Source organism: Malania oleifera, chromosome 6 (genome assembly GCF_029873635.1).
Source record: "Malania oleifera isolate guangnan ecotype guangnan chromosome 6, ASM2987363v1, whole genome shotgun sequence".
Classification (NCBI taxonomy): domain Eukaryota; kingdom Viridiplantae; phylum Streptophyta; class Magnoliopsida; order Santalales; family Ximeniaceae; genus Malania; species Malania oleifera.
This window is the reverse complement of record NC_080422.1, coordinates 104871391-104892327: the sequence shown is the minus strand read 5'-3', so window position 1 is coordinate 104892327 and position 20937 is coordinate 104871391. Positions and strand designations below refer to the sequence as shown.

Sequence of the window (20937 nt, the reverse complement as noted above, 5' to 3'; positions counted from 1 at the left end):
CATAGCACTGCCACATCCCTACAAAATCAATGTATAAATGCTGCCACTGCTCCAAGAGACTTAAACAACTGGAGATAGCATTGACACAACCCTACAAAATCAATGTATAAATGCTGCCCTTGCTCCAAGAGACTTGAACACATCCCCAAGAAACCAACATTCAGCTCTCACAGTCCCAAACAGCCTCTATACAGTGGAACATCTGAAGTACACAGCGAACAACATCCTCCTGGAATTCATGGACACCATCCCAACACACACCGTTCAACAACTAGAGCAAACCACAAGCATACAATGAAAAAGGAAGATGAAAAATGAATCATGAACACAGAAATATCACTGTTTCAGGCCTCAGTGAACCCTATAATTATTGGCCAACAGCTTCAGGCATTAGCAAGCAATCATTCCCAGAATGCTGCACATGAACAAGTAAAAAAGGTAATACCTTTGGACAAAAAAGATGAGAAACCACTTCGTATTATGGTGTTAGGAAGGATTCAAGACATTTGGAAGGAAATCAGTGTAAAATGGCTGCTCAAAAAAGTCTCTTGTGCCAGCATGTGGGGTTGGCACTCCCAGCTTTCCTCCGGCGCATGGGGGTGTGTGGAGGATCCTCTGGCAATGAAATTTTGGGGGCTGGCAGATCGGCCGGTTTCTGGGGCTTGCCAAATGGTTAGTTCTGCAAAGTATGAGCTATTTCTTGAGGTGTTGAAGATGATAGCAGCATCCAGGATTTTTCGGCGCCTGCAGTTTTTTTTCGACAATTGCTGAAGTTGCTTCTTGACTTTGGTGAAGCTGATGACCCTTCTACTGCAGCAGGTTGCGTGGTATTATGATGTTTAGGGTTTGATTTAGTGGTGGTTATGCAATTAGGGTTTAGGTCAGATCTTGCTTTGATATCATGTTGAATAATTGGGTAAAATGGAAGACCTAACATCATTGATAGGTCTCTCTTTCGTCAATTTATAATATTAATATATGTCAATTACAATTCTAATGACCATAATATCCTTACTAACTCACACTTATTAACATAACTCTAACACATAATAATAATAATGCTAAATGACTAAATAACCACTTACAAAATCTATAGGTTTCAGTTGAATATATCAGAAAACCTAAAGGTTCAGTTTTGGTATTGTCAAACTATCTTAGATTTTGTAGGGGTAGTGGTGGGAATTTAATAGCCAAGCCGAGAAAAGGAGGAGAAGAGAAAAATTGAGCAGCTGTTTCTTGGAGTCTACGTACAGCTCTAGATCTGCCCTCTTATATATTATTATTGATAACAAAATCTTAAGGAGAAAAATACCACAATAACACAACCTAATTATTAATAACATATTCTCTTTTGACACCCTCTCTTAAGCTGGAGGTGTATAAACATCACCTAACCCTAGCTTGTAACAAACATTAGAAAACATGGGGCTTAAATAAAGGCTTTGTAAAAACTTTGTTTAGCTGATTGACAGATTACACAAAGGGAATCTTCACGACTAGGGCTGCAAACAAGCTGGGCTGAGACGATCTGTGGCCAGCTCATGCTTAGACCGAGCTTGACTAGAGCTTAAAGTTTTTCGTTTGAGCTTGACTCGTTTAGCATATATACAACTTGAGCTCGACTTGACTAAAGCTCATTTCACATTAATAAACGAGCCAAGCTCGAGCTTGAGCTTAAACTCGACTCGACTGAAGCTCGTTTCAAACTAATAAACAAATGGAGATGCTAAGCTAATTAAATTAACTGATAATTAGTAAATATAATTTGAGAAAAATATATTTGAAATTAAAAATTTTAAATTAGATATTTAATGAGTTTAATATTGAATTTGTTCACGAGCCTAATATCGAGCTAATTCACGAGTCTAATATCAAGTTAGTTCTCAAGTTACTAATGGACTAGTAAATGAGTTGATAAATGAGTTGGCTTGCGAGCTGTTAATGGGTCAGCTCGTGAGCCTAACAAGGCGAATATGAACTAGTTTGAGTTCGGCTCGTTTAGTTGATGCGCTTGACATTTGAGTTTGAGCTCGGCTTATTTAACTTGATAAACGAGTTTGAGCGAGATTGAGTCCAACACCAAGTAGCTCACGAGCGGCTCAGCTCATTTACAACCCTACTCACGACCTTCTTTGACACAACATCCCTCACAAAATGACAGGCAACTTTTATACTTTGTCCTCTTATGAAACACTGGATTGCTAACAATATAAATGGCAGCTTGATTATCACAAAACACATGTATTGGCTTGCTTACTAGGAATCCTATCTTTGACATAGGAGACTTTAGCCACATAAGTTCATTTACTATATGAGCCATAGCTCGATATTACACTTCAACACTAGCTCTGGCTACAATAGTTTGTTTCTTGCTATTCCAAGTAACAAGATTACCTCCCACAAATGTACAATTTCCAGTAGTAGACCATTGATCATCAACAAGTTCAATCTAATCTGCATTAGAGTATCCCGCATTCTGACAATTTATATTACATGTATATATTGAACCTTCGTTGGGATAGCCTTTGAGGTACTGCAAACCCTACAAACAGCATCCCAATGTGGTTGTTTGGGATTTTCCATAAACTAACTCACCACCTTCATTGCTAAAGATATGTTAGATCTAGTCACAGTCAAGTGGATCAACTTGCCAACCAATTGCCAATATCGACATTTGTCGTCAAAGTTCGGTCCAATATCCCTAGACAACTTCACACTGGGATCCATAGGAGTATCAACTAGTTTAGCTGCCAACAAACTAGTCTCATTTAGCAAGTCCAACGTATATTTTGTTTGAGATAGATTCAACCTTTTCCTACTCTATATAGTCTTAATACCAATAAAGTAACATTGAATGCCCAAGTCCTTGATTTGAATATTTTCTTGAAGCCACTGCTTAACATCTGCAATCCCATTTGGTCATTGCTAGTGATGGTGATATCGTCAACATAAACTATTAGAAGTATCACAGTTATCTTCATTTTATGGACAAATTGAATGATTAGAGTAGCAGCAGATAAAGCCAAATGCAGGGAATACAACACTAAATTTGCCAAACCAAGCTCGAGGAGACTATTTAAGACCATAAATGGCCTTACGCAACCTGCATACTTTACCATATTCTCCTTGAGCAGCATGCCCAAGGAGGTTGCTCCATATATACCTCCTCCTACAAATCTCCGTATAAGAAGGCATTCTTCACATCCAATTGATGTAAGGGCCAATCAAAATCAATTGCCAATGAGATCAATGCACAAAGAGAATTTAATTGAGCTACATGAGAGAAGGTCTTTGTTGAGATTTGATTAAATGAATGACCTAACTTGAAGATAGGTCTCTCCCTCTATTTACAATACAAATCAAATACATTCTAATGACAATAATTCCCTTACTAATTCTCATTAATTAACGTACTCACACACTTAATAATAATACTAAAAGATATAGATAACCTCTAACACTCCCCCTCAAGTTGGAGCATAAATGTAGTATGCTCCTAGATTTTTACGAATAAATTTAACACGAGCACCCCGCAAAGCTTTGGTAAATAAGTCAGCAAGTTGCATATGAGACTTCACGTAAACGGTAGTAATGAGCTTCTACATGAGTTTCTCTTGAACAAAGTGGCAATCAACTTCAATATGTTTTGTCCGCTCATGGAAGATCTGGTCTAGGCAATATGAAAAGCAACTTGATTATCCCACATCTACTCCATAAGCTGAGAATGTGAAAAACCCAATTCTTCCGACATGTTCTTCAACCAAACAAGTTCACAAGTAGTATGAGCCATAACTCTATATTTTTGATTCAACACTTGACCTGACCACCACAGTTTGTTTCTTACTCTTCAAGAAATCAAATTTCCATCAACCAAGATACAATACTCGAGATGTTCGATCAGAAGGCGACCCAACCTAATATGCATTTGTATATCCATGGATATAAGTGTGACCTTGATCATGATATAAAAGACCTCTCTTAGGTGCACCTTTGAGATATCTCAATATACGAATTACTGCGCCCCGATGACTTGTCCTTCGTGAATCTAGAAATTAACTCTCAACGCTCGTCGCAAAAGATATGTTTGGCGGAGTGACTATGAGATAATTCAACTTTTCAACAAGCCTTTGGTATTGTCTAGGATTAGGTGGCAAATCACCCATATCTGATACTAACTTGCTGTTAAGATCTATGGGTATATCAATTGGTTTGGATTCCAACAATTCAGTTTCATCCAATAGATCAAGAACATTCTTCCTCTGTGACAAAACAATTCCCATACAAGATCTAGATACTTCTATAAAGAAGTATTTCAATGGCCCCAAACTTTGGTTTGAAACTTAGTCTGTAGAAAAAGTTTTAGGCTTTGAATACCTTTATCATCATTACTTGTAATAACAATATCATCCACATAAATGACAAGAAGGATCCTACTTGATTTATGACGATAAAACACAAAATGATTCACTTCACACGGTTGAAGACCAAATTCAAGTACTACAACATTGAAACGACCATGTTTGGGAGACTGTTTTAAACCATATAATGCCTTCTTAATGCCGACACACTGTGTCTGACTCCCCCTGAGCAACAAACCCAGGTGGTTGCTCCATATAGACCTCCTTCTCAAGATCACCATGCAAGAAGACATTCGTCACATCTAGCTGATGTAGAGGCTAGTGACAAGTAGTTGCCAAGGAGATGAACATACATACTGATGTAAGTTTGGCAATTGGAGAGGTGGTGTCAGAATAATCCAAACCATACACTTGAGTATACCCCTTTGCAACAAGACGGGCCTTAAGACGGGCCATAGAACCATTAGGGTTGACTTTCACAGTGTATACCCAGCGACAACTAACCACAAACTTGTCAGGAGGAAGAGATACCAAGTCTTAAGTGTCATTGTCTTGTAAAGCATTCATCTCTTCAACCATATCATTCCTCCACCCAGAGTGGGCTAAGACTTTCGAAATAGATTTAGGAAGGGTAGTAGATGATAAAGCAGCAACAAAACAATAATATGAGGGTGATAAGAAGCCATAACAAACATAGTTGGAAATGGGATGTTGGGTACATATGTGTTTACCTTTTCAAAAAGAAATGGGAGGATCAACATCATGGGAAATATCATCATCAGACGAGGAAACCAAAGGCATGGTAAAAGAAGTTAGAGGGGGACTCTCTTCCTTGGAGCTGTCGTCATGAATTGACTTGCAAATTAGGATGATCAAGATGATGCGAAGGACTTGGAACTATGTGGAGATGCAGATGGTTGGTTGGGCAAGGACGACAAAATAGAATCTGGAAGATTAGGGAGAGGAAGAGACTCATTGAGTTCAGAAGCACTCAGAGATTGGGTGTAGTAAGGTGTTGACTCAAAGAAGGTAACATCTGCAGAAATAAAGGAGCGATGCATCATAGGACTGTAACAATAATATCCTTTTTGAGTATATGAGTTGGGCAGAAAGACAAATTTTATAACATAAGGATCCATCTTATCCACCCCAAGAGTTAGTTGATGAACAAAGGACACACACTTGAATATACGAGGAGGGTGAGAGAATTAAGTTGAATTAGGAAAGAGAATGGAGTAGGGAGTTTTATCACTAGGAATAGAGGATGGCATCCAGTTGATCAAATAGCAAGTAAGTACAATATCACCCCAAAACACTTTAGGTACATGCATTTGGTAAAGTAAGGTGCGAGTGATTTCAAGGATATGTCTATTTTTCCTTTTTGCAACCCCATGGTGTTGAGGAGTGTGGACATAAGATGATTAATGGACAATACCAAACTGAGTCATATAAGTAGTGAATTATGAACTAAAATACTCTTTAGAATTATCACTTCAAAGTATTTGAAGTTTTGAACTAGAAAGTCAAATTATGCCTTTATTTGAGAACAAAAGGCCCAAAATATATGAAATAACTTGGAACGATCTTTTATTTAATATAGCCAAGCCATTCTTAAATAATCATCCACATAGGTTACAAAGTACTTGAAATCCAACTTGGACACAAATACTCTTTAGAATTATCACTTCAAAGTATTTGAAGTTTTGAACTAGAAAGTCAAATTATGTCTTTATTTGAGAACAAAAGGCCCAAAATATATGAAATAACTTGGAACGATCTTTTATTTAATATAGCCAAGCCATTCTTAAATAATCATCCACATAGGTTACAAAGTACTTGAAATCCAACTTGGACACAACTTTACTAGGACCCCAAACATCATAATGGACTAACATGAAAGGGCTTGCATCCCGTTTACTGACTCGGGAAGCGAAAGGGATACGATGGTGCTTTCCCAATGGCAAGACTCATAATCAAGATTAGACACAAAACTCAAATCAGTAACAAGACGTTTTAACTTTTCCAGTGAAGGATGGCTAAGACGATAATGAATTTGGAGAGGTGTGACCGAAACAATGCAGGTGGTAGAAAGAGATAACGACTCAAAGTGATAAAGTCCACTAGCTTCACACCCTCTGTCAATCGTCTTCCTCGTCTTCAAATCCTTAATAACCACAGAATTAGGGAAGAATGTTACTGAACAATTCATGGATTTAGTAATCTTGCTAATGGACATAAGATTGAAAGAAAATTTGAGGATATACAAAATTGAAGAAAGAGAAATAGAAGAAGTGGGATTTACAGTCCCAATTCCATTGACTATAGTGGTGTATCCATTAGCAAGAGTAACACAAGGTAAATTTGCAGGATATTAAAGAGTAGAGAAGAAATTAGGTATACTTGTGATATGATCAGTTGTAGCGGTGTCTATGACCCAAGGACTAGGACGAGAAATATTGGATGACCGACATACTGTGGGATTAGCTGTTTGGGCAAGAGATGCAATGGTAAGAGAAGCTTGTTGTGATGCTTGATAGTGCTGGAACTTGGAGTACTCTTCCTTTGACATGGATATAGTACATTGCCCCCCACTCGGCCCCACAGGTGTGGAGTCGGTGGCGACTGTATTGGCTGCCCCCAAAGGTGTGAAGTCAGTGGTGGCTGCGTTGGCAACACGTGAAGGTCACCCATGGAGTTCCCAACATTGCTCAATAGTATGATTACTTTGTCCACAATGAGTGCACTTGCGAGGAGTGCCTCTACCTTGCCCTTCTCTACCACCATGACCACTTGAACCACCTTGATAACTTTTGTGGTTGTTTGGTAGAGAACTAGAATCACCCTATTTAGCAAAGGCTGTCCTCTCAGAGAAGATGCAGGGGCAGGAGAATATGTGCTAAAGGAAGCGTGAAGGACACGAGAATAAATATCGGCAAATGCTGGCAGCTCTGCATTACTAAGTATCTGGGATTGGACTGCCTCAAACTCGGGTCTCAAGCCCGCTAGAACCCGAAGAACTCTCATATACTCGCTCTGCTTTTGCATCTCAAGAAAATCGGCAACTATAGATTGCACAATGTCATCATGAATATGCTTCATCTCTCCAAAATAATCTGCAATGCTCCTATCTCCATGTTGTAACTGAAAGTACTTTGGGATAAATCATACACACGTGTAATGTTACTAGAGTATGGAAGCTTGGCATAATTCCAAATCTCCTTGCACGTATCTAGATGCATACACATCTATGCAATTTGTGGTTCCATCGAATTCTATAAGAGGGAAACAATCAAGGCATCTTCTTGAATCCACACTTCTTTTCTCTTCTCATCAGAAGGATTAGATTGGAGCAAGTGGTTAGATTTTCCTAATCCTGCTAAATAAAACAAAATAACTTTAGACCATTGAACATATTTCTTTCCATCCAACTTTGAGTCGTTATCTGTGGTAGTGATGAAGGAAACATATTTTTGGGATTCATAAACTCCATCTCAACACTCACAAACTTGCAGCCACACCAATGTCAGACAAGAAGAACAATCAAAACTAATCGGGACAATCACAAACTATGTGAAGCACTGACACAACCATGGATGAGGTGAATGACTTACCAACTAAGATAGCACTGCCATGACCTCACAGTCTTAACTTACGAACATTGCCACTACTCCAAGAAACTCACAAAGATGCCTTTACAAACACTGAACAAAAACTAATGGATTACATGAGGGCGTGGTCGAAAAAGTTAGGATCTTTGGGCTAAAAACATGCCCAACAGCTTGATAATATTGTCTAGAGAAAGAATTAGAACATGGAAAAGAAAAAAAAAAAAAAATGAAAAAGGTGGCCGAAAACTCTCATGTGCCGATGTGCGGGGGTTAGCACTGTCAGTAGTTGGTCAGCGCGCGGTAGTGCGCGATGGGGTTTTGTGGGGTGTAGGCTTTGGAGAATTTTGCTTTTGGCTATATGGTTGGTTTTGTGAAATAATGAAGGGTGGAGGTGGATCTAAGAAAGGCAGCGACGAAAATGTGTTTTCTGGCGACAACTGAGTATGATAGGGTTTAGGTTGGATCATGCTCTGATACCATGTTGAGATTTTGATTAAATTTATTACCTAACTTGAAGGTAGGTCTCTCCTTCTATTTATAATACAAATGAATACATTCTAATGACAATAATACCTTTTACTAACTCTCACTCACTAACATACTAACTCATTTAATAATGATAATACTAAAAGACATAAATAACCTCTAATAGTCTCAAAATAATCAATACCATACATTTGGTGTACCCCTTGGCAGCCAACTGAGCATTTAGCCGTTCAATAGAGCTGTTAGGAAGATATTTGTCGGTGTAGACTCAACGACACCTAACCAACTCCTTACCAAGAGGAAGATCCACCAAGTCCCATGCCCCTCAAGTGGTCAAGTGTCTATTTCTGCATCCATTGCTTGCTTCCACCAAGGGTTAGCAAGTGCTTCAACATTTGAGGAAGGGATAGCCGAGGCAATAGGCAAGGCAAAAGAATGCATTGGACTAGGAAGGCGAAGCACTGAAGCATAATTAGCAATAGGATAAGCAACTAAGGATTGCTAAGCACATGTTAAATAGGCAAGGCAAAAGAACGCATATGACTAGGAAGATGAAGAACTGATACATAAGTAGCAATAAGATAAGCAGCCAAGGATTGCTAAACACATGTTCGAGCACCTTTTCAATGAGCAATGGGCAAATCCAAGTCACGTTGGGATGGATCTCTAGAACTAGAAGTCGAAATAGTGATGGGTAAAGGAGGCACCTATATGGTGGTAGTGATGTTTGTGCTTGCTTTCCATCATTCATAAACCTTCAATTGTTTGTTTTGATTAATAACTAATGGATTTGGAAGAGGGGCAGAAGATTTCTCAGGAGGAATAAGGATAGGAAACTTGAGGATCACACAAGAGGGGGGGACCAAAAATTGTTGATGGAATCAAAATAGATTTATCCAAGGAGGACTCAACATTGGAAAAGTAGGGAGTTGTCTCAAAATGGTGGTATCAACACTAACATATTTCTTATGTGTGGGGATCATAATATTTATATCTTTTCTGAATTCTTGAGTACCCAACAAAGACATATTTAACAGCACGAGGAAGGAATTTGTCCTGACTAGTATTTGGAACATGAACAAAATATGTGCAACCAAAGCCACGAGGCACAACAAAGAACATGGATGTTTCTAGGCATACGATGGAGGAGGGATTTGCCACTTTAGAACACTTGAGGGCATCCTATTGAGTAGAAAATAGGCTTGAAGAATAGCATCGGTCCAAAAGGTTTTAGAAACATGCATATGGGGGAGTATAAATTGTGGTATGTCAAGTAAATGTCTATTTTTTGTCTAGCTACTCCATTTTGTTAAGGGGTATGTATACATGATGTTTGATGAATAATCTCTTTGACTAAACAAAAAGGTTAAAGCTCATTGTGAACAAATTCAAGTAAAGTATCAAATTGAAAAATTTGAATACTAATGCCAAGTTGAGTTTTATTTCTTGGTAGAATTGAGTAAATACATTAAAAAATTCAGACCTATCTTTTAACAAATAGATCTAGGTCGTGCACAAAAAATCATTGACAAAGGACACAAAATATTGATGACTAGTCAAATTCTTGACTTTGCATGGACCCTAGGTGTCTTAATGAATAAGAGAAAAACAAGGATTTGCTATGAGATCCAACTCGACTCCAGGCGGAAAAGATGTCCTAACTTGCTTTCTCAACTGACACACAAAACACTCAAAACAAGAAACGAACTTATACATAGGAAAACTTATTGTAGTTTTTAAAGGGATGGATGACCCAAATGAGCTTGCTACTGATCAAGACAAACACCATGAGTAAAAATCGAGGAAGCTGTATGACAAGAAATGGACCCACCATGACCACCAATGAAATTATATAGGCTATCCTTCTCAAACCCTCCACAGATCCTCTTCTTTGTTTGGAACACAATGAGAACGAAAGAAGATCACAGAACAGTAACGAGACTTAGTTAATTGACTAACTGATAGCAGGTTCAAGGAAAATTTAGGCACATATAAGTATATAATATAGACAAAAGAGGAATAGGAGGAGTTGAGAGAATATTGTCAGAACCAGGAAAAAAAAACAGTGTAACCGAACTATTTGCAAGAGTAACCTTAGAGTGTAAAGTTGTGGCGTTCAAGGACTCGAACAAAGTAGGACTACCTGTCATATGAGAGGAGGCACCAGAATCTATAACCTACAGTGAGGAGGATGAAGAGGCAAAAAAGCCTGGTTGTACTTGTGCGGACCGCAATAGCAGTAGATGTAAAAGACTCAGTTTGGAGTTGTTGAACCATGCAAAAAAAAGTTAGTTAAACTCCTTTTTGGACACAGTGGATGATGTCCGCGACTCCCCAGTAGAGTGACTAGGTGCGTTTGAAGTGTCAATAGTAGAATTGCCTCTTGCAGGAAACTTACCGGCCTGAGATGGTTTTTTGACGATATCCCAACAGTGATTAATGGTATGATTTTCCTTGGCACAATGTGTGCAAATGCCAGAGTTGCCACAATGAACTCCTTGTTGTACTACACAACTGCTGCCACGACCACAATCCAAACCTCATCCTTGTCCTTCAAAACTTCCCCTACGACAGTTAGGTAGTATGCATTGTTGGATTATCGAGGAAAGGAGCTTGAGAGTCAGTTAGCACACTTTAACACAATCAGCACTTTCAGGATTTCAAAAAACCAGAACTTACAACAATTCACTCTCCAAAATTCAGGAATTCAATTGGCGTCTATGACTACAGAACTGACCTTACAATATCCTAGGAGGAGTTACACCAAGAACAGAGTAGACCACAGCAAAGTGCTGCAGGCATTTAATAAACAACCTGGCAGCAGCTCCAGGCATTACAGCTGGCAGCAACTGGAAACTGAATGCCGAGAAGAACAGGAAATAAATATTTGAACACCAATCAAAACCAACTGGCAATCTGTACAAGATTGCAAGCAATCAATCACAAGTACACATCAAAACAGCATCATCAGCAAGCCACAAAAAGAGTGACAGAGGAACAGCAGCAGCAGCATACTAGAAACAGAGTATAACTGACTTCACATCAGCAAATAACCATGAAAATGCACAGCTTCCTGCCAAGGATGCTGCACGACCTAACCCAGAGGGAGAGCGTCCTCAAACAACTCTCAAGCCAACCAGAAAATCAGATTTGAGGACTGATTTGGGGAGGATAAGGGAAAAAACGAAAAATAGAGTATCAAAACCAATTCAGATGAATTTGGAGGAGATTAATGCTCTGATGCCATGTTGTAAAGTTAAAGATGGAGGAGAGAAGAAGAGAAAAAGAAGGGGAGGAGTAGTTAAAAAAAGAGGAAAAAAATAAGCAGCAGTCTCCTGGAGTCTACATACAGCTCCTTGTCTGCCCTCTTATATATTATTAATAATAATAATGTCTTAAGGACAAAAATACTCCCATTACAATCTAATTATTAAAATAATGTATTCTCTTCTAGCACTGTTTAATACACCCTCTGGCTGTTTAGAATTTGTTTATACATGTTATACTTTGTGTGTGCTGTATGTCTCCTGTTTTGGTACCCTTCAATTTAACAATGTACTGCAGTTACTTGACAATTTTTTTTCCCCAAATATTTTTTCAAATAGCCACAGAAGAATTTAGCTGCTTATTTTATTTTTTGTTTTGTTTTTAGCCTTCTTTAAATATTTATGGTATTTAGTTAATGTCATAAATTTCTACTCGATCTATTTTAGGGCAAGTCTTTCCACCACAAAATTTATTATGTTCTTGTGTGTACAGATGATTCCAATTATTCAGAACCTAAATTTAGCTTTTGTCACCTGGCTGTTCTTCAGATTCACCTTTTTCTTTATACTGTACATTGGTTGTACATACATTTCTATTCATTATGTAATATTGGAAGTATTGTGCAGGACTTGCATTTCCTCCTCTTTACTTCTATAATGGGGGAGTTCGAGAGTTCCTTGCAATAACAAAGCAGCATGTTTTTCTTGTGAGGTTGGTTATTTTTTAATCTTTTACCTGTACTGCAGCCCTCTCTCTGCTGCTGCTGCTGTGTGTGTTCTGTTTCTCCTTTTCTCCTTTTTTGTTCTTTTATTTTTTTTTGATAAAATAAGACAAATTTATTAATAACCAAAAAGGATAGTACAACACTTGAAGGACTAGGAGTCCTCCCTAAAGAACCAGAGAACAGGAAAAAGAAAAAGGAAAAAAATAAAAGACAAAATATGCAGCAAATGAATAATAACAATTACAAGTATTAATGACAAAAGTGCTGCTTTCTAATTTCTTATGAGATTGGACAGTGATAATACCCAAAAAGGACCAAGAGAGTGCACCCAAAATGAAGTGAGGAAGATCACTCTACCCAGTAATTTCAGTGAGCAGGTTAAGGGACCGTAGAAGGTCCTAGCATTCCTCTCAATCCACAATATCCAAAGAAAGGGAAAAACTACTGCGCACCAAAGAGCTCCACCATTTCTACTTTTTCCAAACCCCTGAATTTAACCAGTGGGCAATAACAGCACTCCCACCTTTCCTGGAGCCACCTTCTCTTCCCCTGTGTAAGAAAAGAGGGTGTTGAAAGTGTTCGTTTCACTGCATTCACAACACATGATGCACATGTCAGGATTGAGAGCCTTATAGGGCCTTTTTATTTGAAACAGATCATGTGTGTTAATCCTTTCTAGTATCATGGTCCAGACAATGGCCCAAATCTTACTGAGCACCTTAGCCCTCCAAAGATGTGATTCCAAGGAAAAAGGCTAAGGTATGGGGATTCCAAATGGTGTGAGAGGAAGGATTTAGAAGTGAACAAACTAGATGAATAACCCTCCCACACTCTCATCGTCTCAATTGGGAGTAATATGGTGGTCCAATAGAGAAATTAGGATAGTGAGCTCATTGATCTCTCTTTCATTGAGATTTGAAAGAAAATGGAATTCCCAAGAAGAATCCCCCTTAGAAGAGATGGAGGAGCTGACGGGAGCATTATATAGCAATGATAGCTTAAATACACAAGGAACTTTCAGCTCCAATGAGGACTCCCACACCTATTCATCCTCCTAGAACCGGACTTCTTGACCATTTCCCACATTGAACCGGATGAGAGGAAAGAATTGACTAGCTACCTGGATCATTAATTCCAGGAACATGCATGAGAGAATATACCACTTTCTCTTGTCTCCCACTCATTCCGTTGGATCCTATACTTGCTCTTTAGCACCTTATGTCATTGGGAATCGAATTTCAAAGGGACCTCCAAAATCACTTGCCCATAGGGATATGTTTTTGGATACCACATTCCCATTGCCTAGACCTCTCTCGGGCTTAGGTCCGTTATTTGCCTCCCAGTTAACTTGAAGGTCACTCCTACCCTCCCTTGGACCCGACCAAGGGTGTACAAAATTTACTGATAAACTGAAAATTGGCCTGAAACCAGACCGAAATAAGTTTGGGTTCATTTTTATGGTTATCGATTTTGATTCTAATTCTTGAAAATAAAAAATTTCAAAGACAGTTTGATATCATTGCTGTGTTATGTTTTATGTTTTTGTTTCTCCACAGTGAAGAAATATATAATAAAAATGTGCTTGTTTATGTTGTCAGTTTTCTATTTCTACTGCCCATTTTTAGCTGTTTGCCAAAAAACTAAAACCAGATTTTATGATTTTTAGTTGTTTTAGCAACCTATTGCCTGAAAATTTAATATTTAGAAATAGGTTTTTTAGATTAAATTATTCATTTTATACACTTTTAGATTAAATTATTCATTTTATACATTTTTAAATTAAAATTAAAAATAAATGATCTCATGAATTTAAATATAATTAAAAGAGAATCCATAAATTTTGAAAAATAATAAAGCCAATTACAAAAATAATTTTACTATTTTTCAATTGTCCAATAAAATTTTTATTGTAGAGTAAATTTTGGAAGTAGAACAATTAAGTGAAATAATTATAATAAAATTTATTTTTAGTATAGTAAATTTTTTTAATGTGTATCATTTGTAATTTTATTATTTTAATCATACTTTTATAACATTATTTGATTAAAGATGAAAATGAGCATTTTTTAATTAAGTTTTTAATTTATATTAGTTTTATAAATGTTAATCAAATAGGTTACTGGTTTCTAGTTTTTAGTTTTTGTTTTTGGTTTTTGGTTTTTGGTTTTCGTTTCTCTAATTTTTGATAGTGATACAAAACAACCCCTTAGTTTTTGGTTTTTTGGTTTCGATTTTAGTTTCAAAACCAAACTAGAAAGCCAAAATATCTTAAAAAAAATATTGAAGTGCTGTCATGTACAACTATATTTATTGGCAAGTTCTTTATAATATATTTTTTTGGTACTAAATGTTGCATAATTGGGTAAAATGGAAGTCCTAAACTCAATGATAGGTCTCTTCCTCTATTTATAATATATTTCAAGTACAATTGGAATGACCATAATACCCTTACTGACTTACACTTATTACTAACCAAACTCTAACAATTAATAATAATGCTAAATGACTAAATAACCATTAACACTCCCCCCTCAAGCTGGAGCATATTTATCATATTCTCCTAGCTTGTTACAAATGAATTTCACATGAGCACCTCCCAAGGCTTTAGTGAACAAATCAGCAAGCTGAAACTTGGACTTCACATGAGTGGTTGTAATGAGCTTCTGTGCAAGTTTCTCTCGAATAAAATTGCAATCAACTTTAATGTGCTTTGTCCGCTCATAGAACACAGTGTTGGAGGCAATAGGAATAGCATATTGATTATCACACATCAACTCCATAGGCCGAGAATGTGGAAAAACTAGTTCTTTCAATGTGTTCTTCAGTCAAACAAGTTCGCATGTAGTGTGCGCCATAGCTCTGTTTTTCCAAGACACCTAATCACCACCGACAAAGATACAATACTTGGTTGTGGATCTTCGGTTGGAAGGTGACTCGACCCAATTTGTAACTGTATATCCCTTAATATGAGTGTGATCCTAATCCTGATATAAGAGATCTCTCCTTGGTGCACCTTTGAGATATCTCAAAATGCGAATTATTGCATCCCATTGACTTGTTCTTGAGGAATCGAGAAACTAACTCACAACACTTGTTGTGAAGGATATATCTGGTTGGATGATTGTGAGATAATTTATAAATCAACTTTCTGACAAGTCTTTGGTATCTACTTTGGTTAGGCAACAAATCACCCATATCTAGCACTAACTTACTATTGGGATCTATGGGTGTATCAATAGGTTTGGATCCCAACAGCCTTGTCTCATCTAAAAGATCAAGAACATACTTCCTCTGTGACAAGATAATCCCCTTATGAGATCTCGATACTTCTATACCCAAGAAGTACTTCAATGGTCCCAAGTCCTTGGTCTTAAACTTACTATGTAGGAAAAGCTTTAGGTCTTGGTTGCCTCAATCATCATCACCAATGATCACAATGTCGTCCACATACACAATAAGCAAAATCGTGCTAGATGGAGTATGACGATAAAATGTATAGTGATCTAGTGCACACCGGTGAAAGCGAAACTCAAGTACTACGATACTAAAACTTCCAAACCATGTTCTTGGAGATTGTTTTAACCCATACAATGATTCCATAAGTCGATATACTGAGCGTGACTCTCCTTGAGCAACAAACCCAGGTGGTTGCTCCATATATTCCTCCTCATGAAGATCACCATGTAGGAAAGCATTCTTCACATCTAACTGATGTAGAGGTCGATGACAAGTGGTGGCTAAAGAAATGAATAGACGTACTGAGGCAAGTTTAGCGACTTAAGAGAATGTGGCTGAATAATCAAAACCATACACCTGAGTATACCCCTTAGCAACAAGGCGGACCTTCAAACGAGCCACAGAACCATCAAGATTGACTTTCACACTGTACACCCAGCGACAACCAACCACGGACTTATCAGGAGGAAGAGGTACCAAATCCCAAGTATCTGTCAAATATTTTGTGAATGGCCGAATGAATTGGCCTTGAGTTTTGTATATTATATATAGACTTTACAAGAATGCTATACATGGAAAGTAAATAAGGTCTAGCATGATTCTGGAAAGTAAATAAGGTCTAGCATGATTCTAGCCCTATACAAGTAAACTATAATCTGTCAAGCCCTATACATGTAAACTAAATATATGCTAACTTTACAAAATAATGAATTGAAATATAAGGAAATAAATGTGGGCTGAAATAAGGAAAGAAATCTTTTGCTTTGCTGTTTGCTGTTCCGTTGACAACCCCCCTCTAATTGATGCTGGTTGATCAACAAACATCAATTTGCTACTTAGGAAGCAATGTCGATGACGAGTGAGAGCCTTGGTGAAGATATCTGCAATTTGTAACTTAGTGGAAATGTGTGGAAGAGTGATAATACGAGCTTCAAATGCTTCACGGATAGAGTGATAATCGACTTCAATATGCTTTGTGTGCTCATGATAGATAGGATTGGCAGTGATCTGGATAGCACTCGTATTATCGGCATGTAGGGGTGTAGGATCGGTCTAAAAAAAATCTAGCTTAGCAAGTAAGCCTCGAAGCCAAATAATTTAGGAACAAGCAAGAGACATTGCCCGGTATTTAGATTCCATCGATGACTTAGAAACTCTGTCTTGCTTCTTACTCTTCCAAGAGATCAATGCATCACCTAAGAACACACACCAACCAGTGATGGAGCGACGTGTATCCGCACAACCAGCCCAATCAGCATCGCTATAACCAGCAAGGCGAGTAGATTTTCCTTCAGGGAAGAATAAACCATGGGAAGAAGTGCCTTGAATATAGCATATGATCCTACAAACAGTAGCCAAATGAAGATGATGAGGAGTCTGAAGAAACTGGTTGACTTGCTGTATAGCAAAAGAAATGTTTGGTCTAGTAATGGTGAGATAGACAAGACTACCCCCCAATTTTCGGTATAAACTAGGATCAGCAAATAAGTCATGCTCCTCTTTGCGAAGCTTGACATTTAATTCCATGGGAGTATCAATAGAAGTACCCTTCTGAAGGCCAGCTGTGGCCACCAAGTCACTAGCATACTTATGTTGATTGAGTGAAATACCTGAGGGACTACGATTCACCTCAAGACCAAAAAAATATGTGAGAGACCCAAGATCTTTCATATGAAAAGACTTTGAGAGATGAGTTTTGAGCTGAGCAAGTAAAGCAGAATCGGAACCAGTAATCATAATATCATCAACATAAACCAAAAGAACAACCATACCCATGTCTGATTTCCGAAGAAGCAATGAAGTGTCATACTTGCTTTGTTTGAATGAAAATTGTAATAAAGTGGTGTGGAATTTATCAAACCAGGCCCTCGGAGCTTGTTTGAGACCATAAAGAGAGCGACGAAGCTTACACACGTGAAGTTGGAGAGGGAAACAAGCCCCGGGGTGGCTTCATATAAATACACTCTTTAAGATCCCTGTGAAGAAAAGCATTCTTGACATCCATCTAATGTAGTGGCCACTCAATGGAAGCAGCAATAGCCAGAATCGTACGAACGGTAGTCATCTTAGCCACAAAAGCAAAGTTCTCTTCATAATTGACACCATATTCCTGATTATTCCCAAGTGCAACAAGGCAAGCTTTGTAACGATCCAGACTTCCATTAGATCGGACCTTGAATGAGTAAACCCATTTACTACCCAGAGGAACAATGGTGGGAGGACAAGGCTCAATGTCCTAGGTGTGATTGGCCTCTAGATCGGCGATTTCTTCCTGCATAGCTTGTAGCCAACAATCATGCTTGGCAGCGTGTGAGTAGGAAGTGGGAATATCTAAATTGGACAATGCAGCAGTAAGAGCTGAAACAAAGTTACTAGAACTTGAAGAGGGAAGCCCATACCTGTCTGAGGCTACTGACACTCGAGAATAGCAATGTACCAAAGGATCTGGAGGTGCTGCAACTGACTGAATCTGGAGCGTGGTAGGATCAAATATCAGATGAGTTATTGGAAGAGACTGTGGGCGGGGGTGCCGTGCATACACAATACCTGGGTTTCAAACGAGAACTGACTGGATGAGGATCCAAGAACTGCTCCTTGAAGGAGGGGAGAATCACAGTAGGAGAGGAGGGTACAGAGGACACAAAAAAGAAATATTGATTTTCAAAGAAAATAAAATGCCTAGAATTGCGTGTACGATGTAATGTAGGATTATAGCAAACAAATCCCTTTTGACACATGTTGTATCCCAAGAATGCACATCGAACAAATTGAGTAGATAATTTATGTCACCCATGAGGAGGTAAATGAACAAAACACACACAACCAAAGGGATAGAGGTTATCGTAACTAGGTTGCTTAGCAAATAAACGGAAATAGGGAGACTCCATGAGTAGGATTTGAGAAGGTAAACGATTAGTCAAGTAAGTAGCAGTTTTCAAAGCCTCAACCCAGAACAAGGATGGAGCAGAGGATTCCAGCAAGAGAGTAAGAACCACATCTAAGAGATGACGATTTTTCTGTTTGGGTACTCCATTCTGTTGGGCGTAAACTTGGCACACACGGGTACAGAGTCCATGCTAAATAATGGAGAAAATCGAGAAGCCCCCCCCAAAAAAAAACTGACTGCCGAAAGAAACAGACCACCAGAAAATCTAGAAGCCCAAAATAAACAACGCAGGTACAAAGAAAAACCAAGAACAACCTCCCTGTGCTAAAAAATTAAATCTTGAACCAAAAAACTGCACTAAAAATTAAATCTTGAACCAAAAACCTGCTGTGCCGAGAAGATAAGTGCCAGAAACAGCAACAGAAAGCTGTTGACTGCTTGCCGAGAGTCACAAACAGCGACAAAAACTGGAGAAATAAGTGGCAAACCAGAAACCTGCTGTGCCTGCCTACCGAAAGTCACAAGCCTGCTTGCCGAGAGTCACAAACAGCAGCAGAAACTGGAGAATTAAGTGGCAAACCAAAAACCTGCTGTGCCTGCTTGCCGAAAGTCACAAGCAGCAACAGAAAACTGTTGCCTGCTTGCCGAGAATCACAAGGACATAAACTGGAGGAATAAATGGCAACCCAGAAACCTGCCGTGCCGACAGCAAACAGCCACAGAAGTACTGAAAGAACAGAGAAAAATTCCAGAAGAGAAAACAATACCACAACAGCCACGAAATCGAGAAGATAAAAAATCGAAGGGAAAAAAAACCTAGCAGGCGGCTGGCTCTGATACCATGTCAAATATTTTGTGAATGGCCAAATGAATTGGCCTTGAGTTCTGTATATTATATATAGACTTTACAAGAATGCTATACATGGAAAGTAAATAAGGTCTAGCATGATTCTAGCCCTATACAAGTAAACTATAATCTGTCTTGCCCTATACATGTAAACTAAATATATGCTAACTGTACAGAAAAATGAATTGAACTATAAGGAAATAAATGTGGGCTGAAGTAAGGAAATTAAAGTTAAGGAGTCGTCCCAAGAGGGGGGGTGAATTGGATTATTAAAATTTCTTTTAATTCCTTTCGTGAATTCTTAACCTCTTGTTAATCTAGTACTCACACAACCAAACCTTATTTGGACAGTCAATCCACAAACTAATACTTCAACACAACATAAAAAAAATTGGTTTATAATCACAAGTTTAGTGGAAAATTAATTAAGTTATAAACCTTTATAAATAAGCGTAAGTAAGGTAACTTGAATACTTAGTAGGTTTTCACATATTCTTCCAACAATTCAATTCAACCAAAATGATCAAAACAAAATACACAAGTTAGATTGATTCTAGCAATGCTTTCAAGATTCAGCACTTTAATAACTCAAAGTAATCAATCACAAAATATTCAATCAAGATATGAAATCTAGCTCTTATACAAGTTTCAGCTTTTGTAGCCTTGTATATATGAATTTGATTCAAGCCCTGTAGAGAATGAAATTGGTCTTTCAAGATGATAAGCAATATAACATCCACACTCTTCCCAAAATTCAGATTTCAAATAAACCTTTAGTTAATAGGTTTTAGGTGTTGACCAATCAATGTACTCCCTTATGGTTTCCAAAATTAATATTGATCAACCAACGTACTTCCTTTCGGTTTCCGCAAGTCCCAAAAACAAATTAATCTTTAGTTTATTTAAAATCCAATCTACGTAGTTTTTATGATTAGGATATTGAAGAGAGTAGGGAAAGAGAGTGACACCATGTTTTTTACGAGGTTCGGCTTATCTCCAGCCTACGTCCTTGCCTTTGGCCAATACCACCAAAGGAGTCCACTATGCCGTTCCTTTCTGGGCTAAACAAACCTTTTACAAGCGATACCCCACGCTTAAACACTCCTTAAGTAGGCTAAAGCAACGCCTCTCCAAGTGATACCCCACACTTGGTCACTCCTTCAATAGGCCAGAGCAACGCCTCTCCAAGCGATACCCCATGCTTAGTCACTCCTTCAATAGGCTGGAGCTGCACCTCTCCACGTGATACCCCACACTTGGTCAACGATCCAACAACCTGGAATCGTCAAAGAAACTAGAAACAA

The 20937-nt window shown here is 38.2% G+C and overlaps 1 protein-coding gene across 1 annotated transcript in view; it reads left to right on the top strand.

Moving 5' to 3' along the window:
* Window positions 1–20937, top strand: part of LOC131157348 (uncharacterized) — a 98958-nt gene that overhangs the window by 5682 nt on the left and 72339 nt on the right. The window contains exon 5 of the mRNA XM_058111422.1: window positions 12346–12430. Coding sequence (XP_057967405.1) covers window positions 12346–12430 — 85 coding nt within the window. The remainder of the gene's footprint in view (window positions 1–12345; window positions 12431–20937) is intronic.